The sequence below is a fragment of the Camelus ferus genome, chromosome 29 (assembly GCF_009834535.1).
Source record: "Camelus ferus isolate YT-003-E chromosome 29, BCGSAC_Cfer_1.0, whole genome shotgun sequence".
Lineage (NCBI taxonomy): Eukaryota > Metazoa > Chordata > Mammalia > Artiodactyla > Camelidae > Camelus > Camelus ferus.
Genome location: NC_045724.1, coordinates 3,181,239 through 3,202,663, shown reverse-complemented (window position 1 = coordinate 3,202,663; position 21,425 = coordinate 3,181,239). Strand labels below are relative to the sequence as shown.

General features: G+C 32.2%; 1 protein-coding gene across 1 annotated transcript in view; it reads left to right on the top strand.

Moving 5' to 3' along the window:
• Positions 1–21,425, top strand: part of CNBD1 (cyclic nucleotide binding domain containing 1) — a 230,433-nt gene that overhangs the window by 149,034 nt on the left and 59,974 nt on the right. The window contains exon 7 of the mRNA XM_032469909.1: positions 4,464–4,657. Coding sequence (XP_032325800.1) covers positions 4,464–4,657 — 194 coding nt within the window. The remainder of the gene's footprint in view (positions 1–4,463; positions 4,658–21,425) is intronic.

The window sequence follows — 21,425 nt, the reverse complement described above, 5'->3', positions numbered from 1 at the left end:
GTACAATCTTGTTTACCTATTCTATAATTTTGAAATCCCAGAGATGTTTAAATAAAATATTTTGCACATTTTATATTAGAAGTATTTCCATTTTAATATAATTTAATATGATTTAAGTATTACTAACTGATTTAAATATTGTATCTGTATTTCTAAAAGTTTATGAATTCAAGTTAGCCAAAATGTTTAAAAATAATCTTTCATTGGTAAAATTTGGTTATATATTAGCTTTGAAATTTATAATTTATTTAAACTCGTTAGTAGTAATTCCAACAAAAAAATTATATTCACTGAATAGTTGATAAGATAAAAAAATACATGTAGATAATTTGATTTAGCATGATAAGTTTTGAATTGAAAGTTGAGCCTAGAAATATGTGACTCTTCCAAGATAATGAATGCAACACTGAGACCAAATCCAGGCCTTACTTCTCCTCTTAAACCTACATTTGGCCCATTTATAGTACCTTATTTTGAAAAGAAAGAATAATCAATATGTAGTAAACTATTTAAAATGATACCTACCTAAAAACCTAAATGTACGCCCAGAAACCATAAAACTCCTACAAAAGAACAAGGGCAGAACCCTCTTTGACAAAAATTGTAGCAATATTTTTCTGGATCTGTTTCCTAAAACAAAGGAAACAAAAGCAAAAAACAAATAGGATCTAATTAAACTTAATAGCCTTTGCAGTAAATGAAACCATCAACAAAACAAAAAGACAACCTACTGAATGGGAGAAAATATTTGCAAATGATATAACTTTTATATAAATGAATTCAATATCCAAAATACATAAGTAGCTCATACAACTCAACACCAAGAAAACAAACAACCCAGTTAAAAAGTTGGGTAGAAGAACTGAATAGACATTTCTCCAAAGAAGACATACAGGCAGCCAACAGGTACAGGAAACAATGCTCGACATTGCTAATCTTCAAAAAAATGCCAATTAAAACCACAGCGAGCTACTACTTCACATTGGTTAGAATGGCTATCATCAAAAAGATCAGAAGTAACAAATGCTGGCAAAGATGTGGAGAAAAGGGAACCTTGTACACTGTTGGTAAGAATGTAAAACAGAGCAGCCAGTATGGAAAACAGTATGGCAGTTTCTCAAAAAACTAAAAATATAAAAACTAGTATATGACCCAGCAATTCCACTTCTGGGTATTTATCTGAAAAAAACAAAACACTAATTTGAAAAGATACATGCACCCCAGTGTTTATAACACCATTATTTACAATAACCAAGATATGAGAGCAAGCTAAATGTCTAACTAAAAATGAATTGATAAAGATGTCATTCAAACACACACACACACATGCGTGCATGTGCGTGTGCGTGCGCACACACACGCTAGAATACTATTCAGGCATTAAAAAAGAATATTTTTCCCATTTGCAGCAACATGGATAGACTTGGAGGGTATTATGTTAAGTCAGAGAAAGTCAAATATTATATGATTATCACTTGTATGTGGAATCTAAAAAATAAAACAAACTAATGAATATAACAAAAAAGAAACAGACTCACATATAGAGAACAAACAAGTGGTTACCAGTGGGGAAAGGGAAAGGGGGGCAAAATACGGGTAGGGGATTAAGAATTACAAACTACTATGTGTAAAATAAATAAACTACAGGGATATATAGTATGACACAGGGAATGTAGCCAAAATTTTATAGTAACTAGAAATGGAATATAACCTTTAATGACTATGTTGTATACCTGAAACATATAATATTGTACAGCAGCTATACCTCAATAAAATGATGTATCTACCTAATAGTAATAAAAACATTTTCTTTTAAAATATAGCCTCCCCCCTTTGCCTTTCAAAGAGTTATCTTTTTGTGTGTGTGTGTCTGTGTGTGTGTGTATATATATATATATATATATATATATATACACATATATATATAAAATTCAAGTATAGTCAGTTTACAATGTTGTGGCCATCTCTGGTGTACAGCACAATGCTTCAGTCATACATGAACATACATATATTCATTTCCATATTCGTTTTCACCATGTTACTACAAGATGCTGAATATAGTTCCGTGTACTATATAGCATAAACTTATTGTTTATTTATTTTATATATATTAGCTAGTATCTGCCAATCTCAAACTCCCAATTTATCCCTTCCCAGCCCCTTTCCCCTTGCTAACCATACATTTTTTTTCCTATGTCTGTGTCTGTCTCTCCTTTTAAATTTATATTTTTTAAGATTCCACATATAAGTGATATCATATGGTATTTTTCTTTCTCTTTCTGGCTTACCAGCTATCATCTTTTATATAAATGGAGTTAGCAGCTCCCAGTATAGCTTAATTTGTCTGTTTTTTTTTTTTGTAAGTGTAATTTGAAGATTGATAAAATATTATGACCCAAAATATTTTCCATGGATCTCAAATTCCCTTTATTATTTAAATTCCTTAGTGCCTCCTTAATAGAGTAGATATTTTCATATGTAAATGTGAAAATTAATGCATTGTAAGAAGAGATTATTTAGTCAAATTCACTGTTACTGGGCAAAGCCTGAAGGAAAAGGAAGATGTTCCCCAGAGGAACAGAGGAGTTATATTCATCAGTAAGGCGAACATATTTTCTGGGTAAAGTTAAGTGAAATTCCAACAATATTCACACAGAAATGTGTTCAGCTGTTAGTAAGACTGAGCTAGAGGACCCTAGTGTACAAAATAATTCAGGTTTATTTGTGTTATGTAATGAGAAGTCACAAGACAGCAAGACAGGCGGTTTAAAGGTGTGGGGTGAGGTCTCTGAGATTCTACGTGTCTCTTCCTTTTAGTTATAAGATGCTTGCCCGAGCTCCAGTATCATTTCTCTGTTCTAGGCAGCAAGGAAAAGGGGTGGTGTGCACATGCATAAAGTACAAACCCTCCCAATGATTTATTAATCAAAATGATGTCACGTGGCCATACGAGAGAGTGTCTGGGAAATGCAATTTTTAAACCGGCACATGCAACATCCAGTAAAATTGTGGGGAAGGAAAAAGAGAGGGTTTATATGGAGTAGGCAGATAAGAGCCCTGACAATAAAGTTATTTCACACAGTGGATTTCTTTTCATAGCTTTTATTCTATACTAAGAAGTGGCAGTTGCTCTATTAAAAAACAGAATATAAATGTATATTTTGGAACATGCCTTTCCCCCAAATGCATTCTTCCTCTGTGTAATTGGTCAAAACCATTACTAGTTTTACAAAATGTTAATTCCCTTCTAACTTTACAGTGTACACACTACAATATAGTTCTCATACAGCTCATATGATAGCCATTAAAAAGCAATGTTTCTGCTATGCCCTTGCTGCACAGATTAGATGTTCAATAAGAAATGATATTGCACTACCCAGGAAGAATCTATTTTAAGCTCAGTCTAAGCTGAGAAAATATTTTTATAAAAATCACTCTCCTGTAGTCACCATGTACAGATGGTGACCAAAAGTGCCCCACTAATAAGGACTCATTTTAGGAAAAAAAGCAGGGAAAGCAAGCAATCAGTATGTCGTAGGGCATAAAAAGAAACACAACTGTCCATTAAAATCAGTTCACAAAGTTTCTATTCACAGCGAGTTAATAAGCAAAGTGTAAGAAAAGATCTTCTCATAGCATCTGAATAATTAGCTCCAATCCTATGAAATGATGTAGAAGATTGAGAAATGGAGAGACTCTATCCAGTTCTTATGCCCTGCGTCTTCAAAACACCAGGCTTCAGAACTAAAACGGACGCATTCAAACTAAAACGTTGTATTCAAAATGCTCACAAGTGTGTAAACCTACCAGACCTACAGGCACAGAGGTGAACTTTAGGAATTGGGATTAGATGACCAATTGTGGAGAGTTATAATATGCAGGAGGAGAAATACTGAAAAAAAAAAAAAAAAAACAACAAACCCTTTTTCCTAGTAATGATCAATTTCCCTTTCCATACTATATTCTTTACTCAGTTCTATGAGTGATCGTCATCCTGTCCAGAGTAAAGCTAAGTGACAATTAATAGTAGGGTATATATTGCTACTTATATAAAACAGGCAGAATGGCATTTTTGAGGGGGAGGTAAACATTTTGAAAAGCTCGAGGACTATTCTGGTCCTGTTTTTCTAATGATGTCTTAAATCTATTAATCATGATATGCCACCATGGTTCTTTTCTAGAATTTATTGGAGGATTGATTACTGTAAATAATTGTCAGAAAACGCAGTTGAAATGTGCAGATATGTCTTTATCGTTTTTGTTATTTGAGTAAATTATCTATAAATTATTTGTGATGCCTAAATGTTGCATTAAAGTCCCTGTCATTGTATCAACTAAAAGAAATTTGGTAAAAGCGAGGCAATTGTATACGCATTGTAGTCATATTTATATCAAAGGGTCTGGGAAATAAATATACAGTGTACCCACTACAGTTTATCTCGTTTGGCTTCGTTTTGTCTCAGTGGTTGGAAATGATGGATTTTATGTAATCCTGAAAGGCGTAGCTCGACCTCGAACACAGATGTATAAAAATCTGATTGAAGAAAATGAGCCAACAGCTTCTTTCATACCTCAAAATTTCCACAGCTTCGCTTTCAGTGAAGAGCTCAGAGACTCTGTAGTGTCTGCGATGCACATACCTTCTTGTGACCCCGTGGTAAGAAATGAATATTTGCTTTTTCCATAAGCAACAAGGTATTGTTATTATAACAAAGAATTATATCTCTTCCAGGTATTTAAATCTAAATATCTTAGGTGACTTCTGAAATATTCAAGATAATACATCTTTTAAAAATAAAAGTTATACTGTTAACATTGAACTTGAAGTGTGTTTAAACAGATATAATGAGGGATGTCTTCCACAACATACTGCCCACTGGCTGGTGTTGTGTCGTATATTTAATTCCTGAGACTAAGCCAGTGTGATTGGATCACTTAATGAGGAAGGAGGGTAATTTTCAGATAATGGAAAGGGAGCACAGAGGATAGATCATGAAGGGCTTTTAAGATCAAGTGAAGAATGTGTGCTTATGCTGTTTATCTCATGGGTAATGCTAAGGTCATCAAGGGGTTAATTCCATTACAATCAGCAAGTCTCACTTAAAGTCTTTTGCTTATGTGTAATATTTCAACTATCAGATGGTGAAAATTAAAGTTCAGTATCTTTCTGGATCTCTGGATACTCCCCATGAGAATCAGATCTGGTTGATTAGAATTGTGGCTAAAAAATCAGTTTTAGATTTAGGATGGTCAAGATGTTTAAAGGAGAAAAATTCCAAAGGAACCAGCTAAAACTGAATTATGTAGCACTGTGGATTGAAGTCAGGAAAACCTAGAATGTTCTCAGATTCTGGAAAAATGAGTATGGATAAAACCAATGAAGACAGACAAGGATAAAAAATGAGATAAGACCACAAAAAGTATATATGTATATATATATATATATATATAGAGAGAGAGAGAGAGAGAGAGTTGTTGATTACACATGAATGGGTCATGTTTCTAATCTGTCTTGATAGGAATGGAAAATGCATTCACCACTCAGTGGCCACATACCATGTACATAATACCTTTTTGATCTGCTTTAGGAAAAAAAAATACTACATTTGGAACAGCAGCTATAATTAGGGCTACTTCTTGGTTGACTTTGTAGTAGTCAACTCCAATCCTCCAGGATCTATTTGTTTTTGTTTGTTTGTTTTGTTTTTTTAAACAATTTTTTATTGAGTTATAGTCATTTTACAATGTTGTGTCAAATTCCAGTGTAGAGCACAATTCTTCAGTTATACATAACATACATATATTCATTGTTACATTTTTTTTCGCTGTGAGCTACCACAAGATCTTGTATATGTTTCCCCATGCTATAAGGATCTATTTGTTTTTTTGAAGACAAAACTCAAGAATTAAATAAGGATAAAATGGGGCTACCACCTCTGAATCCTGTATTAGGTCTATGAGGGCAATATAATTTCTGTTATCCCACATGGACTGTTGTATTAGGGGTTTTTTTTAGCTTTATTGAGGTGTAATTGACAAATGAAATCTGTGTATGTTGAAAGTGTACATCTTGATGTTTTGATGTATGTATATATTGTGAAATGATCACAGTGAAGCTAATCAGCATATCCATTATCTCACTAGCTTTGTGTGTTTGTGAGAACACTTAGTATCTATTTTCCTAGCAAAGTTCAAGTGTGCAATACATTACGATTGACTACAGTCACCATGCTGTACATTACATCTCCAAGACTTACTCATCTGTTTTCATTTCTTTAGATGTCTACAAAGAATGGGATTGCAGGATTGCATGGTTTCTGTTTTTAATTTTTTTGTAGGGGGAACTCCATACTGTTTTTATAATGGCTATACCAATTTACGTGACGACCAGCAGTGTACAAGGATTCGCTTACCACCACATCTTCTCCAACATTAACCTTTTTGTCTTTTTGATAATAGCCATTCTAACAGGTGTGAGGTGATGTCTCATTGTGCTTTTGATTTTAATTTCCTTGATGATTAGTGATGCTGAGCATCTTTTCAAGCACTTGTTTGCTATTTTTATGTCTTCTTTTCAGAAATGTCTTTTTAGGTCCTTTTCCCATTTTTTAGATTGAGTTGTTTCTTTGCTATTGAATTGTGTGGGTTCCTTGTATATTTTGGATATTAACCCCTTATTTGATATATAGTTTGAAAATATTTTCTCTCATTATATGGGTTGCCTTTTCATTTTGTTTGTTGTTTCCTTTTCTGTGAAGTAGCATCTGAGTTTAATATAGTTCCACTTGGTGTTTATTACTTTTGTTGCTTGTACTTTGGGCATTGTGTCTAAAATTATGGACTTTGGGTAAATATCATGTATCAATTTGGATTCACTTTTGCTTAAAACAAAACATTTTGGTGAGTGATGTTGATCATGAGGGATATGCATGTGTGAGGGTAGCGGGTATTTGGTAAATCTTTGTACCTTTCTCTCAATGGCATCTAAAATTGCTCTAAATATACAGTCTCAAGAAACAGTACTGGGGCATAGCAGTTGAGACTCAAGGAGCCAAGGGACAGTCTGAAGTCAGTGAAGGGGTCAGGGAGGGAAAGGGATGAGCCATGGAAGGTGAAGAAAAGGCCACAGGAAATAAGTCTTAGAAGTTATAGGAAATAAATGCTGTACATGTCAACAATCGATTGAGTAGTTATAATTTTATTTTCTGTTAATGACCAGATCTAATTATGCCATGCATGAAATTAGAGCTATCCTGTAAAGAGAGAAGACGTGATTACAGTTATTGAGGGAAAAGGGTCAGAGAAATAAAGATAAAGTCATTTGGAATAACTTGTTTCTGTCATTTGATACGTAGATTTGAGACTTAAATTTTTCAAGAATCTGTAAGTGCAATCAGTTTTTTAAAAAAATAATGAGTGTCAAAGTGAATGCCCGAGATGATCATTTTTCAACATCCATGAACTGTGTTTTGCTCACCTATCCTGTGCCTGGCTCTGAGCATACACGGGTAGCATGAAGGAGGATTAGGCTCGAAACCAAACTGCCCGAATCCCAGTACTGACTCCTGCCACTTACGAGCTGTGTGGCCTTGGGCAACTTACATAGCCCTCTGAATCTCACTTTTGTCCTTTTGAAAATGAGGATCCTAACAAACTCATATTGTAGGGATGTTCTGAGGACTCGGTGAGCTCATATTTGTGAAGTCCTGAGTCTGCCTAATATCAGGAAACAGTTCATGCCTTTATTAAATAGGAAAAAACACAACAGACTGATGCTGCAAGATTAATGTATAGAAACAGTGTCTATTTTTCTCATAATACAATACAAAAATACAAAGTACTTAGTCCGCAGTTAACTATAAAAGCATCATGTAGCATTTTGAACCCAAGCCTTCAGGGTGGCTCTCCCCTTGGCCAGCTCTGGGAAACTGTAATTGACTAATCTCGCCAGTCCCAGACTGTTGTGCAGGTGAAGTGTCTCACCGCTGCCAATGTCCCACATCTCCTGATAGCGTATTTCCTTTTCAACAAATCCATCCCTTCTTGCCCTCTTGGAGCCAAGAATTTGAGTACTAACGTTCTTCCTTCCCATGTCTAAAAATCAGTCATTTTGAAAAAAAAAAAAGAAACCCAAAACAACACAAATGATTTTTATTTGGTTGGATATAGCAAATTTCTCTCCACTAGCACCATACATATTTAAAGTGTTCTTTTGAGATTCTTGACAGCTTGGGAAAACACATAGTAATAAATTCTTTGAAGTTTGCTGTATGTTTGGCTTAGAAGTTCCTCCAGCAGGTTGCCTTCCGTAGCATGCTGTTTTCCCCCAGAGTTGTTTGATTCCCCCCGTTTGTTCAAGCAAGAAACAATCTTAATGTTTTATTCAAGTGTACATTGAGATTTCAATTTTCCCTGCGTTCTTTGTAATATTGCTTTCTTACTATACTATTTCTTACTATACCATTTGAAATTAAACCACCAATTGTTTTGAGATGTATGTGAGTATAGATATACTATGAAAACTAAGCACCATTTTTTTGGGGGGGGAGGGTTTGTTTATTTATGGGACTAGGTTTGACCATGAAAATATTTCCTTGGTGATTGGTGTATTCCTCATAGATTCATTACTGCCGCAGGTTTGAGGATTCCAGTGGAAGTATCACAGGCCTGAAGTGTGTGCTTCAGTCTAACTCACTGATGGCAAAAATCCAAGTACATTTAGGTATAGTTCAAGAACCATGCTTAGTCCCTAATAAATTCTTTATTAGGTGCAGGAGGGAGAATGGCCCTTCCCCTTTAATAACATTGTTTTTCAATTATAGATTTTATTCTTCTACTTTTTATCTCTGCTTTTAAGAATCTCATTAATATATGCTCTAGTCAAAGGCAGAAATATAAACTTTCAGTTTGGTCCAGCCAGTTGAGGTAGATCATCATGAAATTTACCACTTTTTACCAATTTACCACTAGATGAAATAAATATACAGCTAACTGATTATACTATTCAAAATCTTTAAATGCTTTAAAAGTTCCTTAACTGTTCTGATAAATGACTATATTTTGGCATTTTCCTTATGGTCAGTTCAGTTCCACAGACATTTTTGGGTACCTCCTATGTATTTGGTAGTGAGATAAATAAAAAGTGGTCTTGATCCTGGAGGAGACGATGATGTGGTAGGGATGGCGGGAAATGCAGCTGATCACTTGAGTTTAATCCTATGGTCAGGATAAGTATTTTAGTAAGTAGTAAGCACAGCTCACCGTGGGAGCAAAATGTTGGAGCACCAGACCCTGACTTGAGAATAAGGAATGAACTTCCTTGGTTTAAGTGGAACTACTCTGATCCATTGTATGATATCACTTGAAAAGAATGATCAAAATCATAGTGGCATATAGTGGTCTCAACCCTGACTGTCTCTCTTCAGTTAAAAATAATGTTTGTATTTACTTTAGTGTCTTTGTTAGCTGTGATCACCATAATTCACTTCTCTTTTGTAAGGTTATCATTTGTGTGGAGACTTTGTGTGTGTATGTGTAATAATACTGAAAATTAAGTTTGGAAATTGGTTTTTTTTTCCCAAATAACTTTTTAAGAAAATGCTCTAACCCATCTTTGGAAATCTGTTTGATTAAGTCAAACTGAATGAAATAAATACATAACTAATTGATGATACTAACCAAAATCAGCAAGAAAATATTTAATAAAGGTTTTAGTAAACCTTCCTTGTAATAGATTCTAGTTGGTGACAGTTCCTTAAAAATGTAACTAAAACTTCATAAGTGTTATGTTTAAATATGTTTATAAACATATAAATAAATACACAATCATTTTCAGATAAACTCTGTAATAATTTTCCTAAAGAATTCGCTTTATATCCACATAGAGTAATCTCTCATCTAGAGAATAGGTTTGTCAGTTTCTTCTATTATTAACACAGTGATAGACCCAAAGGCCTTTATAGCAGGCCCAATAAATTTTACTAAGGCAAGCTATTCTCAAGCTTTATCTTTTACTCCTAAATAAGTATATAGATGTTTACATAACATAGTTTATTTATAGTTAACATATAAATAAAGTAAGTCTGGAAATTAGATTTCCAAGACCATAGAAAACTAGATGTAAAACATTGACAGGGAATAGAGGAAGCTACTATAGAAGAAAACATATCAATTAAAAAAAACTGATACTGCAATTTTTAAAATTTAACTTATATGAATATCATATGTTTGTAATACTCTTATATCCTGTAACATATCATATAAAATAATACTATTATTATATGTTAAATATTAAAAATCACCTTCACATATATTGTAGCATATAATTATGCTACATATTTTTAAAATTAAAAATAGATAATAATAAAGACTATGGGGATTTAACAATATGAGTGAAGCTCTATATTTGAGGTGGCAAAGCCAGGACCTTGGGCCAAATCTGGACTACAGTAGATGTTTTTTGTGAATAAGGTTTTATTAGGACACAATCACACCCATTTGTTTTATATATATTTATGTGTATATATATATATATACATATACATATATACATACACATATATGGCACAGAAATCACATTTTCTATGTATGTATCTTAGAGAAATAGCTATATATGAAATGAGGATGTGTGTACAATAATGCTTATATCATCACTGTGTCATAGCCAAACACTGGTAACGATACAAATGTTCATCTGCAAAACAGTGAATAAATAATTTGAGAATAGTCATACAGCAGTGAGAAAGAAATGGGCTACAGGAACATAATTACATTTCAAAAGGTTTATATTTGGCAAAATACAAAAAACTGTTTATTCTAACAATATTTTAAATAATGTGAAGAAATAGATAAAACCATAGTTAATTTTTTAGGGCTGTATACAATTGTACTAAGAAAAAGTTTAAAATTTAATATCCTAAAAGTTAGTATAATGGCTACCTCTCTATCTAAATAGGAAAGTTTGGTTTTCATAGCTAGATAGTAGGCACACAGAGGTTCATTTAGTCATTAATTTAAATTAATTTGATTTTTATTGAAGTAGAGTTGTTTTACAATATTATATTAGTTTCAAGTGTACAACATAGTGATTCAGTATTTTTATAGATCATACTCCATTTAAGTTATTATAAAACAATGGCTGTATTTTCCTGTACTGTACAATATATCCTTGTTACTTAATGATTTTATTCATAGCAGTTTGTATCTCTTCACTCTATACCCCTATCTTGCCGCTTCCCATTTCCCTCTCCCCACTGGTAACCATTAGTTTGTTCTCTGTGTATCTGAGTCTGTTTCTATTTTGTTATATACATTAATTTATTTTTTAGATTCCACACGTAAATGATAACCTAGAGTATTTGTCTTTGTCTGACTTATTTAACTAAATGTAATAATCTTTAGGTCCGTCCACATTGTTGCAAATTGCAGAATATCATTATTTTATGTGGCTAAGTAATATTCCACTGTATATATGTACCATATATTCCTTATTCATTTATATGTTGATGGTATGTAGGTTGCTTCCATATCTTGGCTATTGTAAACAACATTGCTGTGATCATTGGGGTTTATGTATCTTTTCAAACTTGTGTTTCGATTTTCTTCAGATATACACCCAGGGTGGAAATGCTGGATCATACGGTAGTTCTATTTTTAGTTTTTTGAGGAACTTTCATACTGTTTTCCACAGTGGCTGCACCAATTTACATTCCCTCCGATAGTGTACAAGGGTTCCTTTTTCTCTACATCCTTGTTAACATTTGTTATTTGTAGACTTTTTGATGATAGCCATTCTAACAGGTATGAGGTGCTAGCTCATAGTGATTGTGATTTGCACTTTTCTGTTGATAAGCAATGTTGAGCATCTTTTCATGTGGCTGTTGTCCATCTGTATGTCTTCCTTGGAAAAACGTCTATTCAGATCTTCTGCCCATTTTTAAATAAGGTTGTTTGGGGGCTTTCTGATATTGGGTTGAATGAGCTGTTTATTTATTTTGGATATGAACTCCTAATTGGTTATGGTATTCGCAAATATTTTCTCCCATTCAGTAGGCTGTCTTTTTGGTTTGTTGATGGTTTCCTTTACTGTGCAAAAGCTTGTAAGTCTAATTAGGTCCCACTTGTTTAATTTTGCTTTTGTTTTCATTACTGTGGGAGACAGGTACAAAAAAATATTGCTGCAAGTTATGTCAAAGAGTGTAGTGTTCTGCCTATGTTTTTCTCTAGGAGTTTTACATTTAGCATCAGTTTTTACATTTAGGTCTTCAATCTATTTTGAGTTTATTTTTGTATTTGGTATGAGGAAATGTTCTGATCTTATTTTTTACGTGTATGTGTCTGGCTTTACCAACAACTACTTATTAAAAAGATTATCTTCTTTTCAATGTATACCCTTGCCTCCTTTGTTATAGATTAATTGACTTTAGATAGATGCATGACTCTATTTCTGAGTACTGTTTTTTGTTCATTGATCTATGTGTCTATTTTGGTGCTAGTACCATGCTGTTTTGGTTACTGTAGCTTTGTAGTATAGCCTGAAGTCTTCAGAGGGTGATACTTCCTGCTTTGTTCTTTTTCCTCAAAATTGCTTTGGTAATTTGAGTCTTCTGTGAGTCCATATACATTTTATGATTATTCTAGTTCTGTGAAAAATATCATGGGTATTTTGATAGGGATTGCATTAAATCTGTAGATTGCTTTAGGTAATGTGGTCTTTTTAATATTAATAAATAAGTTCAGTAAAGTTGCAGGAGACAAGACTAATTTTTTCTTAATTTTTTGATATTTCTAGGCTACACAGTTTGTGAGTTTTTCAAGTTGTTACAAATCTCTAAAATTTTTTCCAATATATTTATTTTTAAAATTCTGTACATATATGGACCCATGCAGTTCAAACCCATGTTGTTCAAGGGTCAACTGTACATTGCAAAGCTTAAAAAAAATAGGCTATACGGTTATAAAAGTAGAGAGTATATTTTTTAAAAAAAATATTGTTTGGTGAGTATGGAAAAGCCCCAAATGCAATTTAAAGTACTTATTTTTACTACGAGCAAAAATGTAAATACTAAATCATTTTCACATTCAGATTAGGATGACACAGTTATTTTACTTCACACCTAAGCTTATTCAACTGAATCTTCTTTGTAAGAACACATTAAATTCAGAATAAATGGATACATGAACCATTGTATTCAGTGTTATGTGGAGGAAATGCTCTATTTTGAATATAAAATCAGGAAACACTGTTTCTGGTCTATCAGAAAAGGAGAAAGTCTGCTCTATAAAGCTACCAAAATAACTCATCTTTTATATAAGGTTCAAATCACATCAAAGCAATTAATTTAAAAATTAATAAACCATACAACACACGAATGATGCTAACTCATTAAGGCAGTCTGTATTTTATAACCGCAATAGCTTCTGGTCATGTGATGAGCATTTATGTATGAATACACATAAAGTATGTATTTCAACATATGCTCTATTAATTTTTTACTGAATGTTATATGCTAATTTTTTTAAAGTTTATGACTATTTAAATTAGAAGCTAACATTTTCTTTAGCTGACATTGAATTTCATTGTATAATTCAGAAATATTTTTAGTTCTTAGTGCTTCTCTTAAATTCTTGTGACTATAACACTCATATTTTTTGCAATATAACATCTCCGTATGGAAGAGCAATTTTACTAAATAGGATGTTAAAATGATTATTTCTTGTGATTAAATGGTGCACTCCTACATATCAGATAGGTTAACTTCTCCCTTATAAAATCTCAAATAATAGAGGTATAAAGATTATTTTTCTCATCTATAACTAGTCAGCATTACAAATTAAGCATCAAAAATGTTTAGAAAATTATGAAATGTATTTTGTCTAAATGTTATTTTTAAATTAGTTGGTCAAATTTTTGAAAAATAATTCTGATTTCATTGAACATTCAATATTTCCAAATTAGATTTATGAAACTGCAGAATCATGCTGGGAAAATCCTTTGGAATTCAGTTTAGTCAGTTATGACTTTCTAACTACATAGAAAAAAAGTTATATCTCCTAAGTATTAAGTTAAAACTCCAAATCTAACAAGACAGAAAAAAGGAGACTGTTTTTCTTTTTGGTGCTGATGGTAATGTATGAAGTTGGTCTCTCTGAAACATAAAAAATTAATGCTGAAGGAAATACCTGGAATCCACTGGAGATTCTGTTTATGGTTATCAGTTGAGCTGTGTTTATGTGCTAATAAGATGCAGTCTGGGCTGTTCAGAAGAATTTACATTGTAAATGATGTGACATTTATATCAGGAACACATTTCCCAAGAGTTCTTCAGGTACTTTTTTTCTTCACTTTTCCACCCCTTTTCTGAACTCCTAGATATATCTGTTATATGAACTAAAAAAGTATATAGTTCTTTAAAAGCCTTTGAAAATAAATTTAATTCACAAATAAACAACACATACACATATATGACATATAAAACCTGCAAAATAGCAATCAGTACTAAGTACTCACAGACTCTCATTACTATCTGATGTGTACAAATAGATGGAGAGTTCTGAAGGCATTTGAGAGCAACCAAAGGAACCAGGATTTAAAGGGCCATGATTCAAGAAAGAAGAGAAATGCATTGCTTTGAACCAGACATTTCCTATTTCTTTTCTTTTGGGGCATCTGCCAATTTGTAAGCATCATAGGAATGAGCAACTAAGGAAAGAGCAATGAATCAGAACTTTCAGGAGTCTTAGAGTACCAGAGTGAGAAAATTTGAATTTAGTTTACCTAGGCAGTCAAGGCTTGAGAGGCCAAGATACCGGACAAAGAAAATCAGAGGAAAGGGAGCTTGGTACCCTGTCATCCTTTAGGCATTTGCCTAATCCTGTTTCACAAAATAAGAAGCCAAACACTGTAAATCTCTGTATATCAGAGCCAATAGGAGGTAGATAGATGATAGATAGATGATAAATAGATAGATGATAGATAGATAGGTAGGTAGATGATAGGTAGATAGATGATAGATAGATAGATACATGATAGATAGACAGATGATAGATACATGATAGATAGATGATAGAAAGATAATAGATATATAGATGATAGATAGACAGATGATAGGTAGATAGATGATAGATAGATAGAAGATAGATATAAGAAATTGGATCAAGCAGTTATGGAGGCTGGCAAGTTCAAAATCTATGACCAATATCCACTTTGAGTCTGAAGACTGGCTACTGCTGTAGAACCAGGAATTGCTGATGTTTATTTAGGATAATCAGTTTAAGGGTCAATGGGCAGGAAAATTCTCCCTGATTTGGAAGTGGGTCAGCCTTTTGTAGTTTATCTGAAATAATATTTTTTTTCTACCTGAAGTCTTTCACCTTGGGACTCCTTTTAGTGCAGGTCTCCTGGCAATGAGAGCTCTCTCTACTATTTGTCTGAACACATCTTTATTTTGCCTTTATTTAAAAATTATTTTTCCACTGGTTTTAGAAGTCTAGGTTGCCAGTTATTTTTATCTCGATACTTTAAGAAATGTCATTCCATGTTTTCTGACACAATCATCTGTTGAGAAAGCATTAAAATTTCCCCTTTAGCATATTGTGTCTTTTCTATCTACTTCAACTTTAAGATTTTCTCTGACTTGGTTTTCATTAGTTTTTAACGTGTCCAGGTGTGATTACCTAGCTTGTAATTCATACAGAAACTAGAACCTGTTGTTTGATGTCTTTCCACTCTCAGGAAAAAAAATTTAAACCAATGCTACTTCAGGAAATACCAAATATTGTTTCTGGCCAATTCTTATTCCTCTTTCTTAAACTTTTTATTACAAACTTGTCAGCCTTTTATTCTATTCAGGCCTTCAACTGAATAGTTGAGGCCACTGCATTATGGACAGCAATCTGCTTTACTCGGTCTACTAATTTAAAGGTTCATCTCCTCCAAAACCACCCTTCTAGAAATAGCCAGAATAATGTTTTGCTCAAAGATCTGGGAACTCCATGGTCCAGTCAAATTAATGATTACATAAAATTAATGATCACAGAACCCAAGTAAAAATATGCAGCTACAAATCTAGCAAGAAGAATTGTCATCAGTTTCACAGCATGACAGATTGAGTTGTGTGTCTGCCAAGAATAAGAGGTTCTGATAAACATGTTAGTCTATCAATAGAAACCCAGGACAAAAATCAGCCTCAAAACATCTCAATTCTTCATTGTATTATATTAATCTGCTATATACTAATTGACTGTCAGTACAAAAACAAAACATCTCAGAGAATGATATCATCTAGAGTCCTAACAGTTTTTTGTACTCATTGAATAAAAAATTACCAAGAAGGGCAGTATGTAAGACAAAATAACAAAAACTCAGGAGAAAAAAGCAATACAGCTAACTCATGGGTAATATAGTTATGGGAGTTATAGGTTTAAAATAATTGTGATTGTATTTTGAAGAAAACAGATGAAAGGAGAATTTTACTATAAAACTGAAATTGTTAAAAAAAATTGAGACTTCGTAATTTAACAATATAATAACAAATTAATAACTCAATAAATGTCTTTATCAGCAGATTAGATACAACATAAGAGATTTACTGAATTGGAAAACAGATTCATAGAAAATATTACAAGTAACTTTGAAGAGAAAAAAGATAAATGATACAGAAAAGAGTATAAGATAGATAATGAGGTGATAAAAAATTCTGACAAGTTTATAATAAAAATTTTAAGAAAGAGAGGAATAAGAATCTGCTGGAAACAATATTTGGTATTTCCTGAAGTAGCATTCATTTAAATTTTTTTTTTCCTGAGAGTGGAAAGACATCAAACAACAGGTTCCAGTTTCTGTATGAATTACAAGCTAGGTAATTACACCTGGACACGTTAAAAACTAATGAAAACCAAAGTCAGCGAAAGTCTTAAAGTTGAAGTAGATAGAAAAGACGCAATATGCTAAAGGGGAAATTTTAATGCTTTCTCAACAGATGATTGTGTCAGAAAACATGGAATGACATTTCTTAAAGTATCGAGATAAAAATAACTGGCAACCTAGACTTCTAAAACCAGTGGAAAAATAATTTTTAAATAAAGGCAAAATAAAGATGTGTTCAGACAAATAGTAGAGAGAGCTCTCATTGCCAGGAGACCTGCACTAAAAGGAGTCCCAAGGTGAAGGACTTCAGTAGAAAAAAAATATTATTTCAGATAAACTACAAAAATGTAGAAAGGACAGAAGAACAAAGAAACCGGGTGAATATGTGGCTAATCTAAATATTCCTTGACTGTACAAAACAGTGTTACCTGTAGCGTTTTACATGCATATAGAAATCAAATATATCAACAGTGGTAAAACCAACAAGAGGATAAGGTGAATGAATTTGAAGATTTGTTGAGTCTATGCCTTTCTGGAAAGTGAAAAAAGTAATACTTTAGAGTACATTCTACATTCTAGTAAGAAAAAATGTATTTTGTTATTGCTAGAGTAATCACCAAAAGAAAAATTAAAGAACATATACTAAGTTAAAAAGCTAATAAAATAATAGAACAATATTTGATTAATTAAAGATGAAGCAATGGAAAAAAATGACACAATAACAGATCATAAAATAGAAAGCTAATATTAAGATGTCCGATTTAAACCCAAACATGTCAATAATTACATTAAATGTAAACAGACTAAATATTTCAATTAATAAAAAAAATTGTCAGACTAGATAAAATAGCACCTATATGCTACCACACCTTATTACAAAGAAACAGAAATTTGCAAAGTAAAATAATGGAAGATAATAAATTAGATTCCACTAACTAAAAGAAGGCTACTATAATAGTAGGCAAAAGAGTCTTTATTACAAGAGCATCATTAAAGATAAAAAGGAATATTTATGATGATTGTGAAATTTAAATGCACTAAAATTATTACCTCAAAATATACAAAGTGAAAATTGATGGAGAAAAGAAAGAAATAAATTTATAACTATAGTGGGGGATTTTAATAGATATTGCTGAGTAACTGATAAAGAACTAGACCAAAAAAAAAGACATCAGTTAAGATATAGAAATTCTGAACAACATAATTAACAAACTTGATCTAATAGACCTGTATTCAACATGGCAAACAATAATTGCAGAATGTACATTTTTTTAAGTGCATATGAAACATTAAAAAAATTGATTTTGTGCTAAGGCCTAAGTTGAGTCTCAACAAATTTCAAAAGATCGATTCAAATGATTCAAATGATTCAAATTTAAACCACTGTGGAATTAAGCAAGGCATCAGATAAACTTGACACCAAGTTTCAAGATTTACCTAAAGAGCAATGCATATTTTACAAACGGACTTTCTAAACTTAAAGACACTTGATTAGAACACTGGTCTTAAAATGACACCACGTGATGATCATACAACCCAGGTTCCTTTGCTCCCGAGTATCTTCTGTGTTACAGGGAAAGAAACACATTTTTTTATCCTCAAAGTTTGAAGATAGTGATTTAATGTTCTATTACTTTTCTTTAGAGTGTCCTTACTTATGAAAGCATTGCATGCTATATAACAAAACAATAGCAGACATACTTTATTATAAATCAGAAGCGTGACTGGGATGAACCAGGTGACTTTGTGGAACAGATGAAATTTAAACTGGATCTTGAAGCTGGGTAGAATTCAGACAAGCAGTCACAGTGCTAGATTATTTCAGACAAGTGTTTCATGTGAACAGTTGAAGAGGTAGAAAACCCCTGAGGGTGTTTGAAAGAATGACTCTGTTTTAGAAAAAATATAAAGAACTTCTACTTGTCTTATTCATTATGACGTCTAGACAATTCTTGCTAAAATGTGTGAGGGACATAAAAGGATGTCTTGTTTAGCCAACTTTTAAAAAGGAATTTATTGACTATATCTAAAAATCGACTTGATTTGTAGGTTTAATTTACATAGTTAATTATATAATCTTAAAAGATCAGTTCTTTTCCTATAATGAAAAACACCTTCTTTGACTCAGCATACCGGTTTGGAATGCATGTACCCAGGGACTTCCTATAGAGTCACATAATCCAATCTCTCAGCCAGTGGAGTGATTAGGTCCCAAGCAGCTTGTCCTCACATTAAGTTTGTTCCTACTTCTTCTACCTTCTAGATATCAAAATACAGCCCCAATATGGCCCAAATCCTCCGTAAATACATGAAAGATTATAAAATGCAATACCTTCGTATCCCTCTCTTACTGTACAACATTGTTTGGATGTGAGAATGTACTTTCTATATAAGCCATTTAAATCATGGCAGAAAGTAATATTTTTCTATCTGGAGCAATGCTTCTTAACCTTCTTTGGGGACAGAGACAACTTTGCAAATGTAATGAAAGCTATAGGCATTCAACAAAAATGGAAGTTTACAAATAATTGCATACTGTGGCATTATATATTAAGATTTTAAGAATCTTTAAGTCCATCCTTAGACCTCAGTCACAAACCCCTGATCTGTAGAGGTTTTGTATTTTCTCTGTCTGCTGCTTTAGCCCCTTAGGGAAAAAAAAAAGAAACTATGTTTCGTAGTGTTAAGAACAAGACCTTCCTTGGTTTAAAAATAGCAGCTGTAATTTTAGTTATTGTACTTGTTTAATGTGCCTGGAAGCTAGAAGCAATGGAAAAATAATACAAGAACAAAGGTTACACCTATAAAAAGTCTTCTGTTTTTTAGAAAAGTTTATGTTTTGCAAAATGCAGTTTAAAACAAATCCCAACATGGTGCTTTTATTCAAAAGAAATATTAATGGATTTACCAGTTCATTATTCAGATGCAAATTGGGTTATGCATTATTAGAGAAGTTAATTTTCATATCATGGGAATACATTATTTCCCAATAAAGTCATCTATCAATTTATTTTTTTAGTAAAATAACTTGAGAATTTAGAAGTAAAACTTCTTTTTATGCATCTCCACTAACTATCCCCACCAAAATAGGACTGTCTACATAAACTTAAGAAACATTTACCAAAAAACTGAGAAAGGTTGAGTTGTAAGTCATTTAAATAGCTTTATAATGTTGTCTACTTTTTAATTATATTTACTGAAAAATTCAGAAAATGCAGAGGCACAAAATAATAAAGATAATTATCTACAACTCTATCATCTAGAGATAACAATTGTAAACATTTGATATATATCAGTTAAGGTATTTAATGTATCAATATAAAGATATTAAGAGAGATAACACAAGTATGGAAAATAATGCAGAATGTTGTTTTGAACCTGAATTTTAAAGTTCTTTAAAAATGTCCAAAATTTAATACATACTCACTTTTATCATTGAAAATCTACAGGGAAGTTTGAAAAAAAAGTTAATACATCTTTTATCATTTTTATTCCACCTCTTCTCTGAACAGCCTTGTGTTCACACTTGTACGTCTCTCTCTGAACTGACGCCAGCAGTAAAACAATTGAACACACTTAAAAAATTGTTTTCACTTTATAAAAATTGATTTTAACATACATTTTTCACCTCCTACTTTTCTTTTCATCTTAAGAATTCTTACAGGTTAAGATATGTAGATATTACTAATTTTTTAACAATATGTTAAAACTTAGAGTTGGTTGAATATATATATATAATATATGCACAAGCATATGTACACATACATAGACACATACACTACATACATATACACACACACACACATATATTGATCTAAAGTTGGTGACCATGAAAGGAGATTCCAGTTAGGAGTTACTAAAAAGCGCTGCATTAAACTTCTTTAAATATATCCTTAAGAAAATATTTATTTAAAGTAGATTTCTAGGAAATGGGTTTCTGGATAAAGTATTTCATGCATTCTTTGTTTATTTTACCAAATAAATATTGCCAGATTACTTATTTCCCATTTTTAAAGGTTTTACATTTCCTCGAGTTATGAATTAAAGTATCTCCCAGTCCCACAGGTTAGAGTACTTTAATATTTGCAATCTGATGGATGAATAAACATGTGTGCCATGTACACCTCTGTGTCTTCTAGAGTGGGTGAGCATTTTTCTTCTGTGTGTGGTTCATTTAGTTCGTCTCTTCTGGAAATTTTCAAAAATATGTTTGTCATTTTTTAATAATCATTTACTTTTGTTGTTTTTATTTTTTAGGTCAAATTATTGGTGTTTATGAGATATTTTAGATACAGAGAAAATTTTATCACTTATTTTTATATCATTGTGTTTATTTTCTTTTTTCCATTTATCAAGTTCTCATTTCTATAATATTACATTTATAATTTGAATTAAGAAAAGCTACATAAATCTTTTTTCTTTCCTAGTTTTAGAGCATAAACATTTCCAAATATTTTAATTCTATCTTCCTGCTTCTCTCTTTGTAGTTACTGTTGTAAAATTATTTTAAATTTGGTGAGGAGGCTGCCTCTCTTGCTCCCTCATCTTTGGAGATGGC